This window comes from Molossus molossus, unplaced genomic scaffold, assembly GCF_014108415.1.
Source record: "Molossus molossus isolate mMolMol1 unplaced genomic scaffold, mMolMol1.p scaffold_m16_p_11, whole genome shotgun sequence".
Taxonomy (NCBI): domain Eukaryota; kingdom Metazoa; phylum Chordata; class Mammalia; order Chiroptera; family Molossidae; genus Molossus; species Molossus molossus.
In genome coordinates this window covers 86,756,987-86,780,659 of record NW_023425346.1, presented here as the reverse complement: position 1 = coordinate 86,780,659, position 23,673 = coordinate 86,756,987, and the positions used below count along the sequence as shown (strand labels likewise).

Sequence of the window (23,673 nt, the reverse complement as noted above, 5' to 3'; positions counted from 1 at the left end):
TGGCCCGGCCGGCGCGCGCACACTCTCACACTCACACACGCACAGGCGCCCAGGCCCGCACGGACGCACGCACGCGCGCGCGCACGCACGCCCGCGCTCCGCTGCCCGCGGCCGCCGCCAGCCCGCCCTCCGCCCGCGGGCGTCTGCGCGAGCCCGGCCGGCGGGGGAGATGTGCTCCGGCTGCGGCGGATCGGTTTCTCGGGGTTTGACCAGCTGTCCCGGGCTAACCCTGCTCCTCGCTGAAGATGGAGGAAGTAAAAACAGGATTACCCTTAGCTACAGATCCACTGCCTTAGTTTCCACCACCAACTGCAGTGCACAAACACACGTTAGGCACAGGAAAGAAAGAAACAGAGAGGACACACTAACAGTAAACACAAACAAAAGGGTGATGGGATTATTTTACTGCATGCACTGCTGAGGTAAATCTCCGTTTGGCTTTTGCGTGGTGAAGAACAGCTCTTGTTTTATTTGTCTTCGTATTCATAGATTCTCTATAAATATGTGTGTCTGATTTGCAAAGGGGGGGGAGTGTTTTCAAAGTTAAGTGTAATTATATAGCATCTCGTTTTGCACTGTGATGTGATCAAATGACTTGTTGCTGTTAACCAGTAATAACAATAATAATGTAGATTTTTTTCTTCTCTGGGAGGGATGGCTTGTGGTTATGATTAGGGCGATAATGTCTGTAAAGGACGCTCAGGGAATCGGCTGGAAGATGATGTCCTCTGCCTTAATTTATCGTCCCCTCCTTGTAATCTGTTTCTGGGATGTTAATCGATTAATCAGTTCTCATCTCTGTAGCTGTCATGGATTTGGACTTGTTTTGCTTTGTTTTAACTTGAATTCCAAGAAAGACTGGGTAGCCTGGCATAAATTGCAGCTGTCCAGATCGAGGGTAATATTCGGGTCCTGTTGGAATTTAAAAACAAAACAAAACAGGTATGACACGCCAAAAAAAAAAAAAAGAGGCAGCAGTTAAATCACTTTGACAGGTTCTGGTATGGGCGAAAGAGATGGAATTAAGATTTATTTTTTATCTATTTATTTATTTATTTATTTGCCAAGGGCGAAAAACAGTCTTGGGAAGTTGGCCTAGGTTCCTTGCTGGGTTCTGCCTGACTGTCCCTCCCGTCTAACCCCCCCCCCCCCCTTTTCTTTCAGTTTTCTTGTCTTAGCTTTTGGTCGATTCTTAAAGAACCGGTGGATCAAGTTTTTTCTCTTCTTGTTAATCGCATTGCTGTAGCACTGACTGACCTCTCTCTCTCTCTCCTTTTTTTTTTTTTCCTCTTTCCTGAAAGTACGTGGTGCCATTCCTGAGTGACTTTTCCTACTAGACCATCCCAAAGGGACGAGGGGGAGGGGTAGAAGGAGGAGGAGGTGGAGGAGGAGGAGAAGGGGGGTGTTCCTTCTCTCTCATTTCTTGGTTTTGTTTATCAGCCGATCTGTTTGCTGGATTTGGGCTCGGAATGACCCACCTGTAAAGTGCTTTTCCTTCCTCCTCGCCTTGAACTCTGCAGGGGGCTTGGCTTGGAGGGGGGCAAGGGAGGGAAAGAGAGAAGGGGGGAACACAAAAAACTTCTTTCTTTCTCTCTCCGTTTATCTTCAGCCCGACATTGTCACCTCCTCTTTGAGGGGTTAGAAGAAGCTGAGATCTCCCGACAGAGCTGGAAATGGTGATGAATCTTTTTTAATCAAAGGACAATTTCTTTTGTATGTACATTTCGTTTCTCTTTCTCCTTTTCTTTTTCTTTTTCTCCTTCTCTGAGGGTTAATAACCATTTCACTGATGGGGCAGACTTCTTTCGCTTCTCCCTGATGTTTCTTTCTTTTTAATGTGTGTGTTAAATGTGTACATTTTTAAAGGGATAAACTCATTTGTAAAATATCCGAAGAAACTGCGCCCCTTTTAAACTTTACGGATGCCTTTCTTTAAAGCCTTATGTAATCATAATTTGAAAGAATTTGATAACAGTACAGCAGGTTGAAATTTAAGTGCTATGTAGTGGCTGAGTTGGGAATTTGATCTGATTATTCCAGAAAGAAAGAAAGAAAAGTTTTTTGGGGGGGGTAGGGAGGGTGGTGGTGAAGAAGGGGAGGGGAGGGAGAAGGGAAGTGGTTTTGGAGACAAGAAGTGAAGCTGCCTGTTTTCCAGTAAGTAATGGAGAAATTCCAGGAGCCAGGGCTAAATATACTTGGCGATCAATACAGAAATGGCTCATTGTGAATAATTTAGCTGCTGGTGCAGTGAGAGTTTTGAAACTAAAGGCAAAAAGGACCAGGGCCAAAGGGGAAAAAAAAGTAAAACCTCCTCAGGACATGTCAATTCTTTAAACTTTTTCCTTCAAAGAATACAGTTAGCTTATCGATCTTTTCATTATGTGAAATCAAAGCTAGGGGGTGTCATCTCATACAATTTACTTTTGTTTCTGAGAATTAAGTTCTTGTTTTGCGTCACTGGTGCATGAGAATAATTCCCCAAACTTTAAGAAAGTGATTCCCTTCCCAACAGCAAAAAGTTTATGAAATTTTCAAAATCAGTATGTATTAAGTAAGCTTGGCATTTGTATCCAACCACGGTCTGGCAAGGAAATTAAGGTTGCATTTAACAGGTGCTTACACAGAACTTGGGGTAGGCTAAAATGTCAATACAAGTTCGGAGTTGGGTAACTGCGGCAGGAATCTTAGAGACACTCTTGGGCACTAAGTTTTTTGTTTTGTTTTGTTTTCTTATGTTTGTTTGTCCTCCCCTCTCCCTCTTAGAACATGATGAACCAACTTGCAACAATTGTGAATAGAGCTATCTGTATACTAGGGAAGTCCTCAAACTGCAGTGTGATTGTGGGAAGTAGTGAGTGGTAAAATACTTAAATCCCGTTTCAAGCTGGCACGTTGGAGATGTGACCCCCTATTTTTTTTTTTTTCTTTGAACCAAGTAAATTCTAACTTAGAGAGTCATCCCTTTCTCGCTACAGCTCATCTCACAGCACACTTATCTTTCCTATCCTATCTCCAGCAGGAATCAGATCATTTGCAGAAAGAGTTCAGTGACTTGCAAATGAGCACATACAGTACACTGTAGTATGTTTCTTGGGCACAGGTTGCAGCAGCAGCAACATGGGCTAACTGCTTGGAGCTTCAAATAAGTTAAGCATTTAATGGCAGCACTGAAAGGAATCATTGTGTTAAGTGTATAATCTTTTGTATTTCAGCACTGCACTTTGACTATGGAAACAGAGGCTATTGATGGCTATATAACATGTAAGTATTCATTTTCATTAATTTTCTTTATGAGTAATAAAATTATGCCTTTATACTACCAGTATTTTAACTTCTCAATTCTAAGACTGTATTACGGATTCTATAATCTTCTTTTCTATCTGTTTGTAATTTCACCTTGAAATGAGTTTGAGAAAATAACATCAGACAGTGAAATAGAAGGAAATATAGAAATATCCTTACTGTATTAAGGATAACATGTAAATCAGTAGTAGCTTAGCAGATCCACACTTTCCTGCTTGATTATATTACCTAAGTTTACAGTAGGTCAGGTTACATATATGTCTACTAATATGGTGTGCACTAAATATTTACTGCTTTGTAGCCTAATTTTTGGACACATGTTGTGAAAGAGAATTAGTAGCTTCCTTAAGTTGACATGTTTTTAGCCAACTCTCCTTTCAAACATCCAACTTTCTGATAGCCAGCATTTTGGAAAATGCTCATTATAAAGAGTGTATGCTCAATGATTAAATTCGATTTTAAAAGAAACTTAGCTTTTTTAAAGAATACTTTAGGAATCAACTACCCCCAATTCCTCTTACTTTACAATTAAGATTATTGTGATAATGAAATTTTGTAATTTTTTTATTGTGGACTGGTTGTGGCTTTCGGTCATTTCATTCATTTACTATCTATTTCTAAATGATATTTTCTTACAGCTTCTTTTAAGGAAAAACATATTAGATTACAATTGCAAGGCTCTTCATGCCACTACATGAAAAAAGTTGGTAATTAGATTTTATGTGACAGTGAACAGAGACCAAAAGATTTTATTTTGTGAAAGCAGGTGACAATGAGCTTTCACCTGAAAGGGAGCACTCCAATATGGCAATTGACCTCACCTCAAGCACACCCAATGGACAGCATGCCTCACCAAGTCACATGACAAGCAGTAAGTCTTCTTTTTATGTTTTTTTCTTTCCCTATTTCTCTAGCGACAGCCTTGAATTTGTTAGGTCTGTGGGGTCCTCTCACATTGTGGTATAGCTGCTGCTATAGATTTTGCTAAAGAAAGAACAACAGAGATTTATTCCTGTTCATTCTAGTATCATAAAACATGAGTCTGCTTACTAGTCTGAACTATCCCAAGGTGGCATTTGGGAGCTGGTGCTTACCTGTATCAGGTAAGAAATGTTAGGCTCTTCTGGTTATTGTTTTGACTTGTCAGGTTTATGACTAGGTTTGTTGTTGTTGTTGTATTAAAAAAAAGAAAAGATGGAATCACGTCACTTCCAAAGGACTCTTCACAGTAAAAAATCAAATAATTTTATATTGCCTTGGTTCAAAGCTAATCCATCAGTGGTAGAATTGCAGTGTTACTTGCTTTTTTTTTTTTTTTTTTTTTAGCCTGTGTAAGTTTCTCCTCTAAAGTGTTGGAAGTGAAGTGTAATTGAAAATTTGTGGAACTCATTTACATCCATTTTTCTAACAAAGTAAAAGCATTTTGTTTAGGATTGTTCAGAGAAGAATTGAGAAAATTTGGAAGGATGTTTTGAACTTATAGGAATAGACAGTTTTGGCTACTGTTTTTTTATGAAGAGTCATTCATTGATGTAGTAAACATTTTTATGTAATAAAAGAGCAACTTACATGCTATTGTGACAGAAGAAAAAACACTTTAAGAATATGATTTGTTTTCTCTTATAATATTTTATCAGTTTAGTTACCAAGTGCAAATGCTCTAGTATTACTCAAACATAATTTGAAATCTTGTGTTTCCCTTATAGTTTTGGTGTATGTTATATTCTTGTACAGAAAGGACGTCTGACTTATATTTAACTTATTTAACTTAGAAGTTTTCTAATTGGGTGATATGTGAAGGCGAGGCATTTTCTTTCCTTTTTTAAGAGATGAAAATTTCCTTTCCAATTCTCTCTTACAGTTTTCAAAACTTAAGGTTACTATAAAGCTACTAGCTTTGGAAGTAATAAAGACTACTGAATTGTAAGCAAAAATATATAGAGTACTATTGAATACATTTTGCAATTCATTAACTTTAAGTGATTCTAGCTATTGACTTGAATTTTTTATTAAACTACGTGAATTTACTTATTTAATAGTTTTCTTTCTTTTCAGTAATGGGAAACACTTCCTAGGAAGATTTTATTCTAGAAGTAGTCATTGAAATTCTAGAAGTAGTCATGTAGAAAGAAAAATTAATAGTGAGTGAATGTATACTAAATTATAGTGCTAATCTCTTATAATGGATCCTGTAGCATTAACTTATTTTTGGCAGTTGGCTATTGATTTGGTAAAAGTTATACTATTAATGTAATCTAGTCAGTAAAATTTTTACATTTTAACAATGTTATTAGTTCTTTGGTAGAATAGATTTTTACTTCTCAGGTAATTTTTGTGTAGTTTCCTAAAGAGTAAAGATAGATGAATATGCTATTTCTATTAGCCAACTATTTAACTCTTGCCTTTAGAAATGTTGAATATAGGGAGTAGATATTAATGTTAATCATAGACTTTTGACTGTCATCCCCTAGCTACCACTAGAATATCAGCAGGAAAGTGTTTTTTAATTGGTTAATTGCCTCCTTTATTTGTGAATTTGATCCTGGCTTAGCAAGTACTGGCTTTAAGAATGTAGTTCACTCATTTATTTTAAATATATAGTGCAGAGTGCAGGCATGATTAGTTTGAACAAATAAGAGCTGTGCTTTTGACGTTCGAGCTTTTCACACCCAATAACAGTAAAATTGTGTTTGGTAAAGAGGGTTTATTATTTTTTTAACTTACTAGCCTGTGGCGATTTCATGTTAGTATGGTTTTTGACTAAGCTGCACGTGTTTTTGTGTTCTTTTCCAAAGCATTACAGGTTAAATATTTGGCTCTCACTTCAGAGCTGTCTTGCATCCTTTATGTAGCCTCTATTTACAGTATCTAGGTTACCCACTTAGGTTTTAGATGGAGAAGATACCCATTTTTCCTTTCTGTTAGATCTAGGAGAATATCAGCATTTGAGATTGCCAAAGCAGAAAGTGATAGAGAGAGACTCTTGTCTATTAATTTGAACAAGAGACCAAGAATCTGTCACTCATATTTTTCTGTAACTTGAAATAATTTTGTGTACATGTGACCTGCAAATCACTTGAGTCTGAAATCACTGGTTTTCGTAAATGCCTTTACATGCATTCTTGACTTTAGTAAATGAAAAGAACTTATTTTGTTTTTTGCATTCTTTATATCTTCATGTATACTTCCTGAAGGACTGTCGCTCCCAAAAACAGAATTGCAATTTTGAGTGAAAGTATTAAAGCCAAAAGTAAAGGTGACACTCTTTCTGATAGCCTTCAGTAGCAAACAGGAGAGGACAAGAGTATATGTGTAAGGGGGAAAGTTATTTTAAAAGTTTAGAAAAAAGTAAAACAATTTAAACGTTTGATTTGTATAAAATAACTACTATTCTGGCAGTAAAATATTGATAAGATGTGATAGTTGCTTTATTTTGGGTTCAGGAAAGGGGTCAGTTTTACTATAAGGTCGTAATCATTTGTTTCGGTTATGTGACGACTATTCTAAGATGAAGAGTATATGTACAACTTGCTGCCAGCTATTGTATAATAAATAATGACAGCAGCTATCATTATTTGACAGGGCTAGAAGAGAGCATCGGCGACTTGGGAGAGAACTAAAAATGTTATAATGACTGACAGTTTGGGTTTTAAAACTCAGTATGTAAGATAATCTTAAAAAGAAGTTAGAAGTATTAGTGGTCTTAGCATTTTATAATGACTGTGTCCTATGTTTTAGAGTGAATTTTCTTAGAGAACTTTAGACTTTTTCTTCTGGAATAAAGATCTCTTTGATAGGAAGGTGAGCATTGTTGCCTGAGATCATTAGTGTACATGTTGAGTCTGCTGACAATCTTCGGTGTCAGGGATGACAGTATATGCCTTGATGGCTACTGGAAATACACAGTGTTAAGTTATTTTAAAAATAGCTCCTGGAAGTTAAGAATCTGAGACAGACAACTCAGACAGAACAATATAAAAATAATCCATATTGTGTTTCGGCTCATCAGATGAGACTTGCTTTGTGATTCCTTCTGTTTCTGGTTTAGCTCATTTCCAGTTCTTGCAAAGTTGCTTCAGTATTGGTTTCAAATTGGTCTATACCAGCTGCTGACTATTTTGAAAAAAATTGGGTTCAAAAAATTGTAATTAATTTTACTTTTCTTATCATTTACTTTTATAATGCCAGTGAGTAAATTCTATTTGGAGATGGTTAAATGGTATGAAAATGTATCCTGACACAAACTTTGTTTCTAGTACTTTAAAATCTTTACATGGATCAAGTTAGAAGTCAATACTATTTATCAGTCAGTTTGATGGCCAGATGGCATGTATGGAATTGAAAGAAGTAGTAATTCTAGTTTTACAGGACTCTGACCAATAATCAGGTCAGGGAATCTGGTTTATCCTTTACAGAGTGCTTCGCATTTATTTATTTTTTTCTTAGCTAGTTTCCATTTTTAGAAACCAGTGAAGCAGAATATATTACGATTTCCATTTTTCGTATGTGGAAATGGAAGCTTCAAGAAATCAGTCGGCCTTTTAGGTCCTTTAGCAAAAGGAAGAAGTTGTCAGAATTGGGACATAAAACTGATATTACCTTGTAAGTTAGTTGGATTGCTTAACTGATATTTCTCTGCAATGCCATTATCTCAGGATCCCACCGTGTCCAATACTGTCCCATGTTTTGGTGATAAAAGCAGTATTCCAGAAGTAGAGAGAGTTGTTATGAGGGTGGAATAATATCAGATAGTCTTGCTCTAGAGCACTTTTAAAAAATAACTTATGTTATGGGACTCACCAGCTATCTGAGTTGTCGTCTATAGCTTAGTTTGGCAGTCACCCTTGGTTGGATTTCCAGAGGATACACCCTAATATCACATCAGGTGGGCTTGATGGAAAAACTTACTGTTTTGAATTGCAGTACTGAGGTTTGTGTTAAGATACCCAACATGTCTTAGTATTTGCTTGTTAGGAAATTTTTCTTAAAACGTTTGATTTGATTTCTTTACACCTTAGTAGAGGTTAGTGTCATGGCTGTGTACCAAAAGAAAAAAGAAAAAAGGAACCAAAGGAAGTATGTATGTGCAGGGAATTAACACCAAAAATGCTGTATTTTTTTTCCTTTCTACCCCCCCATTTTTAGGCTGCTTCAGAGTAAGAATAAAGGTTTGTCTTCGAGAAACAAAACAACTTATTATAGAAGTATTATTCTTATTGCCTCTTTTCCCAAATCAGTCTTCCCCACTGGAAGTAGATTTTAAAAAAAATTTTTAACCAGACTTATTAGACTCTATTGGGAGTCTTCCTTCAAGCCCCAGTGAACTGAGACCTCCGGGTCTCATGCTCTTCTCCCCTGACTTTGAATATGGATATATGTTGATCTAATGATATTCTGAAAGATCAATAGCAGGGTCACAGTCCTAAAATGAGTCAAGTATGTTATTTTTCTTTGCTCTTTTCCTTTATAACTGTTTATATCAAATCTGCTTATTGATCTGGTAGTCTTTTCTTCTGTGAATTAATCAATACTGAGAATATTTCTGCTTTGAACAAGGTAAGGGGTATTTAGGAACGGTTTCCCTTATTATAAATGTTTAATCACTACTGGAATGAGAGAAGGGAAGGGAGGCATAATTTCTGAGTGTACATAGGATGCTATTAGAACTATGCTATATGTATGCATATTATCTCAGTTTCCATAACAGCTCTGCCAGATTAATAGTTACTGTATTTTATAATACAGAAAACTGAGGCTCGGTAGCAATAGATTGTAAAGTGGTTAAAAATACGGGCTTTGGAGTTATATGGGCCTGTGTTAGAATTCTTACTTTGCCACTAACTTACTGTGTGACCTTAGACGTGTTACTTCACATCTCTGAGCTCCAGTTTCCTTATCTGGAGAATGAGGATAAGCAATCCCTACCTCAGTGGACTTTGGTGAGGTTGGAATGAGTCAATATATTCAAAACGCTTAGCACAGTTTCTGGCTTATCCAATAAATAATCACTGCTGCTATCAGAGCAGTCGGGTTACTTTCCCACTGTCCCATGACTCATAAGGAAAAGAGTTTTTGTCAGATCCAGATCTGTTTGAAATTCAGGTCTTTTGTTCTCTCCTTTTTACTACATAGGTCCATGAAAAAGAGGCAGGCATGGCTAATAATTTAGGGTAAAAATTGAAGGAAAAAAAAACCCTCTATTATTTAAAGCATCTATGAAGATTTTGGTTAAAAAATAAGTTTGTCTGGATATTAGAAACTCTTTTTACTGGTTTTCCATGTTCCTGAGTTTTAATGGTTTTGGTTATATGCAAAGAAAATGCATTACTTGCTATTGGTGCTCCAAAGACACTGGTCATTAAGAGTGGAAAAAAGAAAGAGTCCTCTTAATGTAAAAGGAACCTGTCCATATCTAGGACCAATTCTTTCTTAGGAAGTCTGCAGCTAAAGTTGCACTTTCTTCATGCCGCTGGTGGTACCATAAATTCTCAATGTGATAATGCTAATCAAGTGGTAGGCCTGATTGTTGCTAATTGTGCCTTTTGCGGGTGGATAGTTTGGGTGTTTTACATTTGAAGTTAGTTTAAAATATTATGATCACGTGCAGACCTTTGACATATTGCAGTACTGTTCTAGTTGATAAATTCAATAAATGCCGATAAGCTGCCATTTACGTGCCAGGCACTGTCGGGTGAATCCAGAGGTGCATAGTACGCCATCCTTGCCCTCCCGGAGCCCACTCTAGTTTGAAAGACACCTAAACAGGGTGTCGCACTGTGGTCAGCACGGTGTTCTACTTATTATGGGGGATGGGGTGGGGAGAGTACTAGTTCTGAAGACTTCCTAGGAGGGGCTGCTTGAGCTGAGACATATTAAATGAATAGGATTTAGGAGAGAAGTAGAAGGCTTTTTCAGTAAACTCACCCACAGTGATAGCTGGGAAATAACAGATATGTCTGGGAAATATAAGCAGGTTGGTATTTCTAGACTTGTAAAGTTGGAGTCTAGGAATCTGAGGCCAGAGATGACTCTGGAGAACTAATCAGGGCAAGATACTGGCCTATTTTATACAAGAGGAAACTTGGATTTCATTTTCAAGGGAGCCAAAACAGATGACTTGTCTGTTGATTGAAATGAATCACACTGACTGCAATGTGGGAAAAAAGATTTGAATGGGGACTAGTCTAGAGGCAGGGGCTTCTTTAACAGGCTCTTGCAATGATTGAGTGAGAAGTCATGAGGGCTAGTGGTGATGGGGATAATAGGGAAGAGAAGGATTTTGGAATCCACTTTAGCTTAAAGTGGACAGGACTTGGATAGTAGGATAAAGGTGAGGAAGAAGTTCACGATGACCCCTGAATTACTTGATAGATGGTGATAGGTTCCATCAGGGGAGATAGGAAATACTGGAGCAGGTCTCCAGGAAAATATTTAGTTTACTTTAATTCTGGATTTAACTAAAACGGAGAGTTTGAAGTACCTGTAGAATTTGGGAAAGGATAGCAATCAGGCAGGTGGATAGATTAGACTCAAGTGTGAATTTTCCTAATTAGAGAAATCTAATAGGTGTCTTGTGGTTTAGTTTCTTCTCCTCCTGTATTACTTTAACAATAGTTTAGTATTTCTTAAAAATTCTTTCCTAAGTAATTCTCAGCATTTGATTAGTGACCTTACATTCCTTACTGCCCCATTAAATCAAAATTCTATATTGAAATGTATGAGCACAGGTTTTAATGAGCTCTCTTTGCTTAATGGAGTCCTTTTATGCTAGTCTCAGAAGTTGGATTAGTTGATGTGATTGACTCACTAATTTTAAACAAAATATGCCAGCCCTTCTCCTTAAAATTTTATGATATATTTAATATCATAACTTTTATGGTTATACATTTTTTAAAATCATAAGGCTAATGTATGCCATATACTCCAATGCCTCTACTGTTATGATTTATCTTTAATCTGTAACCTAATTCTTTATAAATATATAATTTAAAATATATAAGGAATGATTTGTTAACTAAATACTGACTACATCTGCCACATTAGTAGTTGAGTAATTTAATAGTTTTATCCAGAGTCTTTTTGAAAAATTTGAGATAAATATACATACATGATATATATTATTTGAAAATGGTTTGGTATATACTTAATTTTTTAAAAAGCTTATACTGTTGTGCCCCCTGGGGTAAAATGACCTAGAGGGGAATGTGTAATATAAAAAAAAACATCTTAACTAACATATTTATTGCCTCAAACTATCTGTTATGGAACTTCATCTTAAAAATGTAAGCTCTGATTACCCGAGACACCATAGAATTCCAAATGAATGTTAATGATGGAAATACTTCATCTGAGATTTCCTGTATGTGGAGATTCAGCTCTCCAGAGAGACATTTTTCATCTTTCAAACATCGATCCAGCCAACATTTATTAAGCACTTACTTTGTGTGACGCACTGCCGATGCTGGGGCCCGAGAAGCATGTTCGTGTTCTTGGTAGAGAAGGACATTGTCTTTCAGGGTTCAAATGAATTCATGTTTTATTTGAGATTTTTTTTTTTTAGATATTTATTTGAGATAGTCCTCTTGCATTTAGAAGCAAATAAGTATGAAGTGTTCGTCATGATTCATATCCATTATAGATGAAGGAATTGCTTCTCACCTTTTGCCATCAACAGTTCTTTAAAAATGTATACATTTGAGAATGCAAAATGAAACAGACAAAAATACTACCAGCTTTTCACATAGGTTCCCACAGGGTAACATTACCCCAAGAAATATTTATAATGCAAGATTTGGCTCTCAGCCATGCAAGTTCCTAAACTTGATTGGTGGCACAGTTAGAGTATACCCGTATCTCAGGGCTGGCTCACATTAAACAACTCTATAAAATTGACCTTTAAAACCAGAATACCAATGTATGTCCATATTTTGACTACAAATAAAACAGACAAAACCCCACAACCAAATAACATAGGATCTGGATCACTCCAGTGGGCTTGACTAGATCATTTTGTTACTGTGAACCCATCTGTATGGGTAATCAACAAAGTCATTTGGAAAGGAAGCAAAGTCATACAAAGGGAGTTAGCTATATAATTCAAATATTTAATGGCATCAGACTAAGAGAGCCTAATATGTTCAGCATCACATTAGATACTGAACATTTTCCCATTTGGATCATTATGGTTGAAGACCTTTATCCAATTCCTTCTTTCGTGGATAGACATGGTTATAGGCTCAGCCAAAATACTTCATCCCCCCACCCCCACCCCCACCCCAGCTTCCTTGGCTAGACCCCTCAGTTGCATTCTTTAACTCATATTACTATATATGTTCAGGTTACAACCAATTCTTGCAGGCCTAGGATTCATTCATTTTCTGTAATGTAATTTCACATTTCTTAAATGTTGATTTTCTAGCTTAACTGTATAAAGCAATCTTATAATGCCTGTAACGAATACCCCAATTATAACCATAACATCAAATTCCATTCACAGAAATGTTGATGGGTGATGTGGTTTAAGAGGTATTAATATCTATTATAGATGAAGGTGGAAAATAGCACTGCCACCTGAGTAAGACACCTTACGTTAGCTGGGGATTCAGAAGAGCTAGTTTATAGGTCAGCAGGAGCAAATGTCTCACCAGTTTCATGAAATCAATGAAGTAGTCTGACTACAGCAAAGAGATTTCATAGAAAATTATAGTATTTTAGGTTAGTAAATAGGGAAGTCTATCTTAATGACTGAGTGTGAATTTAAAAATATTTTTCAAAGTATACAGCTTTATTTTGGGGCCACACATTACTACAAAGAAGTTCATTGTAGACTTGGCAGTTGGGAGTCTGAGGAAAATGTCCATGCTTCATTTCTCTCTTCATCCCCAGTATACAGTGTCATTCTGGTGCATTGTAGAAACCCAGTCATTATTTACTGAATTAAGGAACTATTTATGATTAGCATGTTGCACATGTGTATTTAAATAATGTACTTCCGACCTATTTGAGGAAATTTGGAAACCTGATTTCTTAGGCGTTGAAATAACTCTGAAATCCTAATTTCCTTGTTTTCTCTGTGTAGGTATGCATTTATTTTTAGCATGTCTTACTCCAAAAAGGACTTTGTAATCTTCAGATCAGCACCAAAGGTGATCTCTAAGATTCTAAACAGCTCTTAAGTTTTCCAATTCTATACAGTCATGTTCAGTGATCCAAGTTAATGTAATGTTTCCGTGAATATTTTATAGTTATTATCATCATCTTCATTACTTACTATTAACTTTATATAGAAAATTTAGAATTTGTAGTCCACACGCTTATAACTTTAAAACCGGTTCTTTATCACTTTTTTAAAAACTACTTTTAGTAGCATGTGCAAAATGAAATGCCTCAATTAACTTTTCTCATGCACTGCAGATATTTTGAGGAGCACATAATTAATCAGTGTAAAGTCACGTTCTAATAAATTAATATTCTGGGTATCTGCACCTTTGACATTTTTGTCATTGCTCTCATATTATCATCGTAGTTGTAACTCTCCTTACACTTGACTATGTCAACTCTACCTACTTCTTACTAAGACATCAGTTCACAGGGCTTGGTCATATTTTGAAGTGGTAGAGTATTATGTTGCTCTGTTTACCTTGAGTTAACTTTAAGAATTTCTAGTTTAGTTCTAAAAGAGGCATCATTTCTTCTGCAACTATGTAAAACATTTTCTGTTGTGGTCATTTTTCATGAAGATCCTATTGTTGTTTAAAACAAACATTAACAAGTAATATTTTCATATAGAAATGTATTTCTTTTATAAGATGTCTTACAAGTCTTTTAATCAGACATGTTAATATCTTTGGTCAGACATAGATTGCTTTATTTTCAATATGTTACCTTTTTGACGGAAAAAGAACCATTTTTATCTATACCTTTTAGGCTTGAAGATATATATTTCATTACTGATTAAAATAGGTCCATTGTTTTTTGTATTAGAAATGATTTCTTAGATCATTAAAAGTATTTTAGGTATTAAAAATAGGAAATAGAACATAATTGTCTTAGGCACTGCTTTAAAATTGCAAACATTTTAAAAACACTGATTCTAATATAATATTTTAAAATATAAAATGAATTTTACTATGTTTTCAAAATATTTGAGAGGAATAATAGATTTTGTTTGGATATAACTGAGAACTAGAAAAGGAAATACGAGATATTTTTGTGAGTCTGCTGTTTTTAAACTCTCAAAATATGAATTACACATCACCATCTGTCTGAACTATGACAGATTAATGACCTAATGACAATTTTTGGATTCAGTTTCTTGAAAACAAAAACAAACAAAAAAGAAACACCCCCTAGCCCCCAACAAATAAAATAAATTATTATACATAAATTGTTATTAGTAAGGCTGTTTGCATAAAACATTTTTTATAACTTTGAGTAGTTTAGTTGATCTCACAGTTTGAGTCCAATAGCTGGTAACAAATTTGTACAGAGATAATTTTTTCAGTAATTCAGGGAAGCTACAGTTAACTAAACAATTACTTTCATACAACTGGATATATAAAGTGCCATTTATGTTTCAAAACATGTGAGTGTGTGTGTGTGGATTGCACATGTCTATATGTGCAAAGAATAAAGTAGGTACAAGGAAATATTGAACTATTGATAGAGTTTACTTTGGATTATGTACAGGTAAACCGGGTATTAAATTGTTTATTCTAAATAGATCTGCATTATTTGGATCTTTTTTTTCTTTTTTTCAAAATATCTTTTACTTATGTAATTTAAAAAAGAAACTAAAACAGTCAACTATCTTCTCAAATAAATAATATATGGAGTTCTTCTGTAAGAGAGCCAATGATATCTGTGATGATATAGCTCTAACTTCAAAATTCTAGGTATTATAGATGCATCGAAATGGACTACTGCCATTGATGATAAATACCGATTAGGGGTATTGTCATATACCAATGCTGTCTACAGATTTACTGAATATTATTTTAGATTTAGTCTGAAGATATTTTCTTAATGACTATAATACAGTGGAATGTCCAAATAGAGTTATATACCCTGTATTTTTGAGTGATATTCATTCATAGCATATGTTGTAAACAGTGTACATGTAAGTACTTCTGGCACTGGTAAGGGGACACTGTAGCATTATGGTGCTAGAAGAAATCTGAGTAGAATAAGTTAAAACTTATACTCAGATAGTCTGTTATACACTGTATATGATGATAATGTTCACTTTTTTTTTTCTTGTTCATTGAATCTATTGGGGTGACATTGGTTAATAAAATTATATAGGTTTCAAGAGTATAATTCTATAGTATAGCATCTGTATATTATATTGTGTGTTCACAACCCCAAGTCTAGTCTCCTTCCATCTATGAGGTGTTTGTTTGTTTGTGCTTAATCCCTTCACCTTTTTCTCCCGCCCCCCCCCCCCCCCCCGACAGCTGTCAGTCTGTTTTCTATCTATGGTCTTTTTCTATTTTATTTGTTAGTTTATTTTGTTTATTAGATTCCACATATGAGTGAAACCATATGATATTTGTGGCTTATTTCGTTTAGCATGATGCCCTTCAGTTCCATCTAATGTCCATCAGTAGATGGGTGGATAAAAGCAAGCTATAGTACATTTACACAGTGGAATACTACTCCTTGTAAAAAAAAAAAGAGAGAGAGAGAGAAATCATGTTTACTTTTTAAAAAGAGACATAGTCTTTTATCTTCACACCTTTTAGAGGTGTGAAGTATAGAGAACATAGGAGAGACCTAGTTGAAAAGAAAGAAAGAGTAACAAGGGTGAATCCAGATGTGAGGGGCAAGTCACAGATTCCACTCCCATTAGTAGATGTAGAGTTAGGAATCGGGCAAATGAAAAAATAGGGTCTTTCCCTCCTTCTTTCTCTTCTTTTAGAAAGCACAAATAAAGGACAATCTGAACTTACAAGTTCATTAGGGAAGCTACCTGCTTGAATGATGAGGAATTTGGCCACAAGGTTAGAGTGGTTTCTGGTAGAAGATGGAAGATAAATAAATACCGAGATTCAGTAGAAAGAAGTGAACTTCAGATATCTGAAAGCCAGGGAGTGGAAGATGGGCCACACTGGGGAAAAAAACTGGAGTCCCAAGGGTTCCAGACTAGAAAGACTGAAAAACTAAATCCGTGTAATAGTCGGTTGTACCAAGTGCAGATGGTTCGCTGTCGGAAACCAGTAATGTTACTGATGGCCACCCTGGACTAATCTGTTGCTCCTTATATTTTGTGAAAGTGACTATGTAATATATGCAGTGTGTGAATGATATCCTAAGTGGTTGTGTTCCTACATTATCACTAATGCAGTAAACTTTGGTCTTGTTCAACTGCCTTTGTACTTCACCGTAGTGGGAAAGAGTGTTGGGGCGTTAGGGACACCATAAGCCTGCCAGACACAGTAAGAGCTTTCTCTGCTTTCTTTTCGTTTTGTTTCCTCTTGGGAGGTGGCAGTGAAGAAGGAACTTGATATTGAGCAGATGAGATGGGGTTTTGCATCCAGTTTTTGTTCTCTGATCTGTTATTTTTCCATTTTCCTTCTAAAGTATCTAAGACACGAGCCCTGGGTGTTTCCAAAGACTTTCTTGAGATGCTACTCCACCAGAGATTTAGAATTCCCAGGGTGGCTTTTGCCCACTAGAACACTCTTCACAATTAACCTTGTGATAATACCACAGTAAAAAGTATCAGAGATGAAGTTTGCACATGTATCATTGTTAAAGGAAAGGTTTGCTAAGTCCATAAGTACAAAAAACAAGATCAGAGTACATTTAACTTGCTTAAGAAAACAAACTTTTTATAAGCCTATTAAAAGTAACGTTTTATTTACAAGATACTTTATATAATTCAAAATGCTTTCACATCTAACATACAGTGTGCTCATTAAAACTTAACCTTGATATTTATTTAAATAGTCTCAGAGGAATCTACTCTTCCTGGTATTATGAATGCATTTTATTTGTTACTAGAAAATAATAAACATATATATATATATATATATATATATATTTTTTTTTTTAATTAAAGAATTGAATTTTCCTCCCTTCTCACTGTAGTATAAAAAAGTGAGCCCTGATATATAGCGAATGTGTGAAACTTAGACAGATACTTCATCTCTTGGAGTCTCAGTTTGTAAAACAGAGACATTAATATCTGCCTTCTCAGAATAGTGGCAAGCATTAGAAATAATCTATGTAAATCTCTAGAATGGTGACTGGCATGTGGTGAGTTACCCAGAATGGTAGCTATTATTTTTTGTTAGATATAAAGAGTATGAGAAACAAATTGAATCAAACAACTAAGAAACAGCTCCCACCAACATGTTGTATTAAATAGTCTTCCTTCTCAGAAAGACATGCGTTTAGTCTGCTTTTTATCAACAAGAATAAAAAAAAAAAAAATTCCCAAGCACTGCCGATAAAACACAGGCTATCTACATCACTGATGATATTTTTTGCTTTCCTTCTGAGTGCTGTCAGATGGTCCTTGTTTGATGTGTGTGCTGATAGGCAGTTATCAATTCTGTTTATTCAAATCAGTTACTAAAGAAATGAAATTAAAATGACCTAATCAAAGTGAATCACAAATAAACCTTTGTTTGTGAGGGATATCATAGAAATGGTAATTATGCATTTCATTTGAGGATGGCCCTTCAGAGCTGTTTGGCGGCAGGACTGGACTGCTAGGTGTGCCTCCCTGTGACCTGGACCAGAGTGGTCTTTCAGCAGGAACTTGTTTACTTATTGTCTAGGTGTGTTGGTGAGTGAATTCCCAGCATGGTTCTGAGATTTCGTGAGCTTCCATGCTCATGGTGCCGTGTGTCCTACATCATGATGCATCTCTCTGCTCGTATCCGGAATTCTGAGAACACGTTATGTGTCAGACCACAGGAATGTCCATTTTTTCCCTTTTCCCTGTGAGCAATCAAGGAAAAAAGTAGATGCTCATTTAAAAAGATCTCACAGCAGATGAGCTATAAACAGGCTACCCATAGGTCATTTGGCTCAAAGGGGCAGAAATCTCTGTAAATCTCAATGAGATCACTTAAAGATACATATTTTGCTTTACACGTCTGGAATTTAACTTTTCTTGCATCGGGGTTACTTTTAGCATAGTGACAGTTCAAGAGGCCTGGAAAACAGATGATCCTTTTTGATCTAGGAATAGTTTCTTCTCTAAAAACCTAGGAAAGCTTTATCAGTTCCTCTCCTATCTTACCTTATTCCTAGACTTGAGTATATCTTATCTCCCCTATATGACTGGAATGTCCTCCAGGGCAGGGAAAAGGATGAAGTCTCTGCAGCCTGAGGGCAGCAGGCAGAGCTTGACCTGAGAGTTGAACAGACTTGGATTTACATCTTGGCTGTGCTGTGTATTATTGTTCATTTCCTCATTTGTAAAGTAGGGGACGTTAGTGCTTATCTCTTAGGGTTGTTGAGAGGATTAATAAAATACTTTCAGTGAAATTTCTTTCATGGTGCCTAACACATTTCAAGAAATAATTCAAGAAATACTGGTTTCTCTTTTCCACAGAACCTAGCTAGCACAGTGCCTTAAACATACTTGTCTCTCTATTAAGAAGGTTGCCTATTGATTTTTAAATATGTTATGAGTTATTATGTGTTGGTTATCTGACATTAGAGACATATCTCAGTCAGGATTCTAGTGTTATTACTCAGACTAACCCCATGGATGTGATCACTTCAGCACTATGTGTGCTGAGGATCCCAGAGTCCAAATCACCCAGGTAGTTTTTTTCATCCACGAAGCAGTTACAAAATAAATGCTCTAAAGTTAGTTCTAGCTTAGACTCTTAACTGTTCTCAGCACTCATTCAAGCAGAATACTTTGTTGGACTAAATGCTTCAGATACTGAGAAACTTCACGTGGCTTCATAAAAATAGGTCTTTTCAGGCCAGTGTCATGATAGAATATATAGAGAGATTTTATGGAAAACTTGAAAAGACTGTAGAGAATCTTGATTATATGTATATATGTAATTGAAATTCACTTTGATCATTTTGGTTGTTGGTAAGAAGAGGTAAGAGGCATTGTTGAGAAAGTTTATAGTTTTAAAGTTACGTATTTCTATTATCATTATTATTTTGACTAATGAAAATTTCTAATATTCATGATTCAAGATTTTTCAAATTCTAACCTGGCCATTTAGTAGACACACATGAAAATGGGATGTAATACTTCTGTTGCGTTTAGTCAACTCTTATCTGGTAGTTAAATCCCAAAGATCATTTAAGAACCTTTGAATCAAATGACTTCCTTGAAACTGTACACAGTTCTGCTTATGCTAGATTGTAAGTCCAGGCCTCAATTCTCTTAGAGCAATTGTGATAACTATCACTTTTGTCCATGGTATAACTATTATAATAGGACCTAGGATCAGATACACAACTTTTACAAAGATCACCCCCAGCCCCCGCCAGTTTTTATCTGAATCCTTTCTTGAAATATTGTTTAAATGTGTCCAAGCAATTTTAGATCAACAGTCATTATCTCGTTTTACAGACATTTTTTTGTAGTCATTCCTATAGCTATGAAAGATAAGTCAGTGTATTTAATAGCTTGGAGAATGCCAAATCTTAATGTTTACATTCTAACAGATCATCTTCTTAAGAAGCAATCTTTTTATTGCTTCCCTTCCTTGTTTTTTCTTTATTTTCTTTAAATGTTACAACAAAATGGTATGTTATTTGGAAGCTTCTGAAATGTAGTTGGCTGAGCATAAGGTTCTATAAATTCAGCCCATAATCTTTAACTGGCATAGATAGGAAAGCACTGTACTTAAATCCTTACTGAACTGGAAGTGCTGGCATCTGCACAGTGGCAATTCAATGATAACAGGTCATCTGCATTTTTATGTGGAAAAGAACCCTTTGTAATCAGCAATTTTCTATTTGCCACTTTCTTCTTTACTGTGTGAGTGGTTGGAGTTGAATTACTATAAAACATTCTTAGCTACTAATAAGGTGTTTTTATTTTTTTTATTTTTTATTTATTTATTTTTTTTATCCTCCCCTGAGGACATTTTTCCACTTTTTTGTTCAGGTAGAGTGGGAGGGAGAGAGAGGAACAGAGAGAGAGAGAGAGAAACATCCATGCGAAAGGAACACACCTAGCGGCTGCCACCCGCACAACCAACCAGGGCCGGGGACAAACTGCAACCCAGGCACACGCCCTTAGCGGGAACCAAACCCGGGTCTCTCTGTACTGCAGGCCGGCCGACGCTCTAACCGCTGAGCCAAACCAGCCAGGGCTAAGGTGTTTTTAATCAATTAAACTGCATTGTTACCTGCCCTGGTAGTTCTTCAAAATGGTAGGGAACTTCCATACTCCCTCTAATGCTTGCTTTTGAAGTGTCGAGGTCATGGATTTTTTTAAAAATCCTCACCCGAGGATATTTTTCTATTTTTATCTTCAGATAGAGTGGGAGGGAGAGGGGGAGAGAGAGAGAGAGAGAGAAACACTGTTGTGAGAGAGACACATTGACTGTTTGCCTCCTGCACGACCCTGACCCCGACCCCAACCCCGACCAGGGGCAGGGAGCAAACCACAACTGAGGTACATGCCCTTGACCTGAATCGAACCTGCGGATCTGGTCCTCGGGCCGAGGTTCTAACTGCTGAGCCAAACTGGCAGGATATTTTGGATATGAATATATCTTCAGGATCATGTATCTGGATGGGTACAACTGGTGATTGATGCTTATTAATCATACTTATCACTTTATAATAAAGCATTGTATTGCTTTAAAATGCTCTCGTTCATTGAATTTGGTGTTTTTATTTATTTTTAAATAATTTTTCTTTATTGATTTTAGAGAGAGAGGTAGGGAGAGGGAAAGAGAGATAGAAACATCAATGAGAGAGAACATCAATTGACCGCCTCCTGCATGCCCCCAACTGGGGATTGGGCCCACAGTCTGACTGTGTGTCCTGACTGGGAATCGAACCGGCGACCTCTTGGTGCATGGGTCAATGCTCAACCACTGAGTCACACCGACTGGGCCGGGTGTTTTTATTTCTTTGTTTTCTATGAGAGACCCTGGGCTTAGTGATTAGCATTTATTTCCAAGTGTTTCTTTAGTGTTTTGATTTCCTAGATAGCTGGCTATTGAGATAAAAGAATCACCTTCATCTATGAGCAGCCCTTATGTCTCAATCCTTAGGTCCTTTCCTCTCTTTCTCAGTTTACTTCTGAACTGCATTCTGCTTTACATAACTCTCACCACGCTCACTGCTACCACCTTGGTCTGAGCAACCATCATTATGCCCCAGGCCTAACTTGTCCTGAAAACTTACACCTGTTCTTCTTGCCTTCATTCTTGCCCCTCCCTCCCCAATAACCCATGGTAGGCAGAGCTGGACTTCCTGGAATGTAAGTCAGATTTTACAGTCCTTGGCTTTAACTACAAACATTTTCTGTTAAAACTAGAATAACATTAAAATTCCCTTCTAAAGTCTGTAAGATTCTGAAGTATGTGGCTGCTGCCTCCATCTCTGACATCCTCTTCTTGTTCGTTAACCTCTCAAAACACCTTCCATCTCTCTTCTCCTTGGACATGGCAAGTTCATTTCCATTTGAGGGTCTATTTGCTTTTTTGTTCCTTCTCATTGGAACACTCTTCCTTTATAAAATTTCATGAAAGCCTCCTTCTTTTCTTTTTTTTAAACCCTCACTCAAGGATATTTTTCCATTTATCTTCAGAGAGAGAAAGAGAGAAACATCATTGTGAGAGAGACACATTGATTGGTTGCCTCCCGCATGACCTCGGCCAGGGCCAGGGACCGAACCGCAACCAAGGTATGTACCCTTGACCGGAATTGAACCCAAGGTTCTTTGGTCCTTGGGCCAATGCTCTAACCACTGAGCTAAACTGGCTCGGGCACCTCCTTGTAACTCCTTTAATGGGCTCAACTCAATTGTAACTCCTTGAATGGGCTTTTCCTAAGCACCCTATGTAAATATGTCCCTTTTTGGCATTCTATTAAATTACCCTATTTTCTTTTTTTTGTTATACTAAATATTATCTGAAATTATCTCATCTGTTTATCTCTTCTCCCAATACACACTTGAAGGACATTTTCTTGGTCACTGATGCAGCCCCAACACCCAGAATAGGGCCATGAACATAGTAAATAATAAATGTGGGCCCAAGGGCCAACTAAATCCCTATCCTTTTCCTTTTACCAATAGAATTATGTGTGTGTGCATACCTATATAATAAACAACAGTAGTTCACGCTGTAACAACCCTCCCAAAGCCTATATTATAGAAATCTGTGTACTGAGGCTCAAGTGCACATAGGAGAGTGTAGCAGAACAATGGCTTAAAACCTTGTCTTCTGGTCCTTGGCCTGGTGTTATTTCCCTTACATAATATGCTCATTCCTTTGTTTGCCCATTTATTTATTTACTTCACTTATTAAAAATATGGGGTATCTGTGTGGTCTGGAACATACCTGTGAATGTAGCAGTTCTCATATTTTTGGATGAGGTCCAGTGGAAGCCGTTAAGAGTACTGACTTTCAATTCTATAGACTTGGGGTCAAGTATTGGCTCTGCTTCTTTCCTTTAAGGTTGCATTTTGGGAATTGTTTTTCCAACTATGTGACCTTGGGAATGTTCTTTAGATTTTTTACATTCAGTTCCCTCAGCTATAAATAATAATGCCTATCTTAAGGTTTTAATAAATAAATGCAATAACTAACATAAACACTTAGCTCATTTTCTTGCACAATTATTATTGTTTGTAGATTGTAAATATGCATATGTTTTTTATACTTATTAGATATGGTTCCTACTTGAAATATAAGTAATGTCAACTCAGTCTAAAGTTATCTCTTGCCTTCTAGAGAATGTTTATTTTTCTGATTTGATTGTTAAATGTTACACATTTAGAATATTCTTTTCCATTAAACAAACAAAAAACACCAAGTTTGCCATCTGAAAATTTCACTGTTTCAAAAATCTATTCTATTTTATAATGATAACTTTATTTAGCTTTTCCATTTAATTTTATATTTTATAATAACTTTATTTAGCTTTTCCATTTAATTTTATATTACTCTTAATAGTATTTTAATTATTGTGGCTGATTATTATGGTAATTTAATAGTCTCTTAGTACTTAAGAAAGGAAACACTTTATAAAAGCAATCAAAACTCATTTCTTTAGTTCCTAGGATGTTTTGGAAATACATATTTTTTTAAGTTAGTTAATTGTGTGGAAAAATTGCAAGTTATAACTTTTTAGAAAAGAATACTGATATATCTAACCAAAAATTTGATGATAGATTAGAATCTAAAGAGAAAAGGAAAA

At 36.2% G+C, this 23,673-nt stretch overlaps 1 protein-coding gene across 18 annotated transcripts in view; it reads left to right on the top strand.

Annotated features, from left to right (window-relative positions):
* IKZF2 (IKAROS family zinc finger 2) overlaps positions 1–23,673 on the top strand; it is a 149,138-nt gene that overhangs the window by 288 nt on the left and 125,177 nt on the right. For 4 of the 18 annotated variants that reach the window (XM_036254334.1, XM_036254326.1, XM_036254330.1 and 1 more), the window contains exons 1-3: positions 1,551–1,676; positions 3,213–3,261; positions 4,067–4,174. In XM_036254334.1, the coding sequence (XP_036110227.1) occupies positions 1,674–1,676; positions 3,213–3,261; positions 4,067–4,174 (160 nt within the window). In that variant the 5' untranslated portion in view covers positions 1,551–1,673. Of the gene's footprint in view, positions 1–173; positions 423–1,439; positions 1,481–1,521; positions 1,714–2,908; positions 2,936–3,212; positions 3,262–4,066; positions 4,407–23,673 lie in introns of those variants that run through there. The other 14 variants (XM_036254333.1, XM_036254327.1, XM_036254322.1 and 11 more) reach the window with 12 other exon arrangements.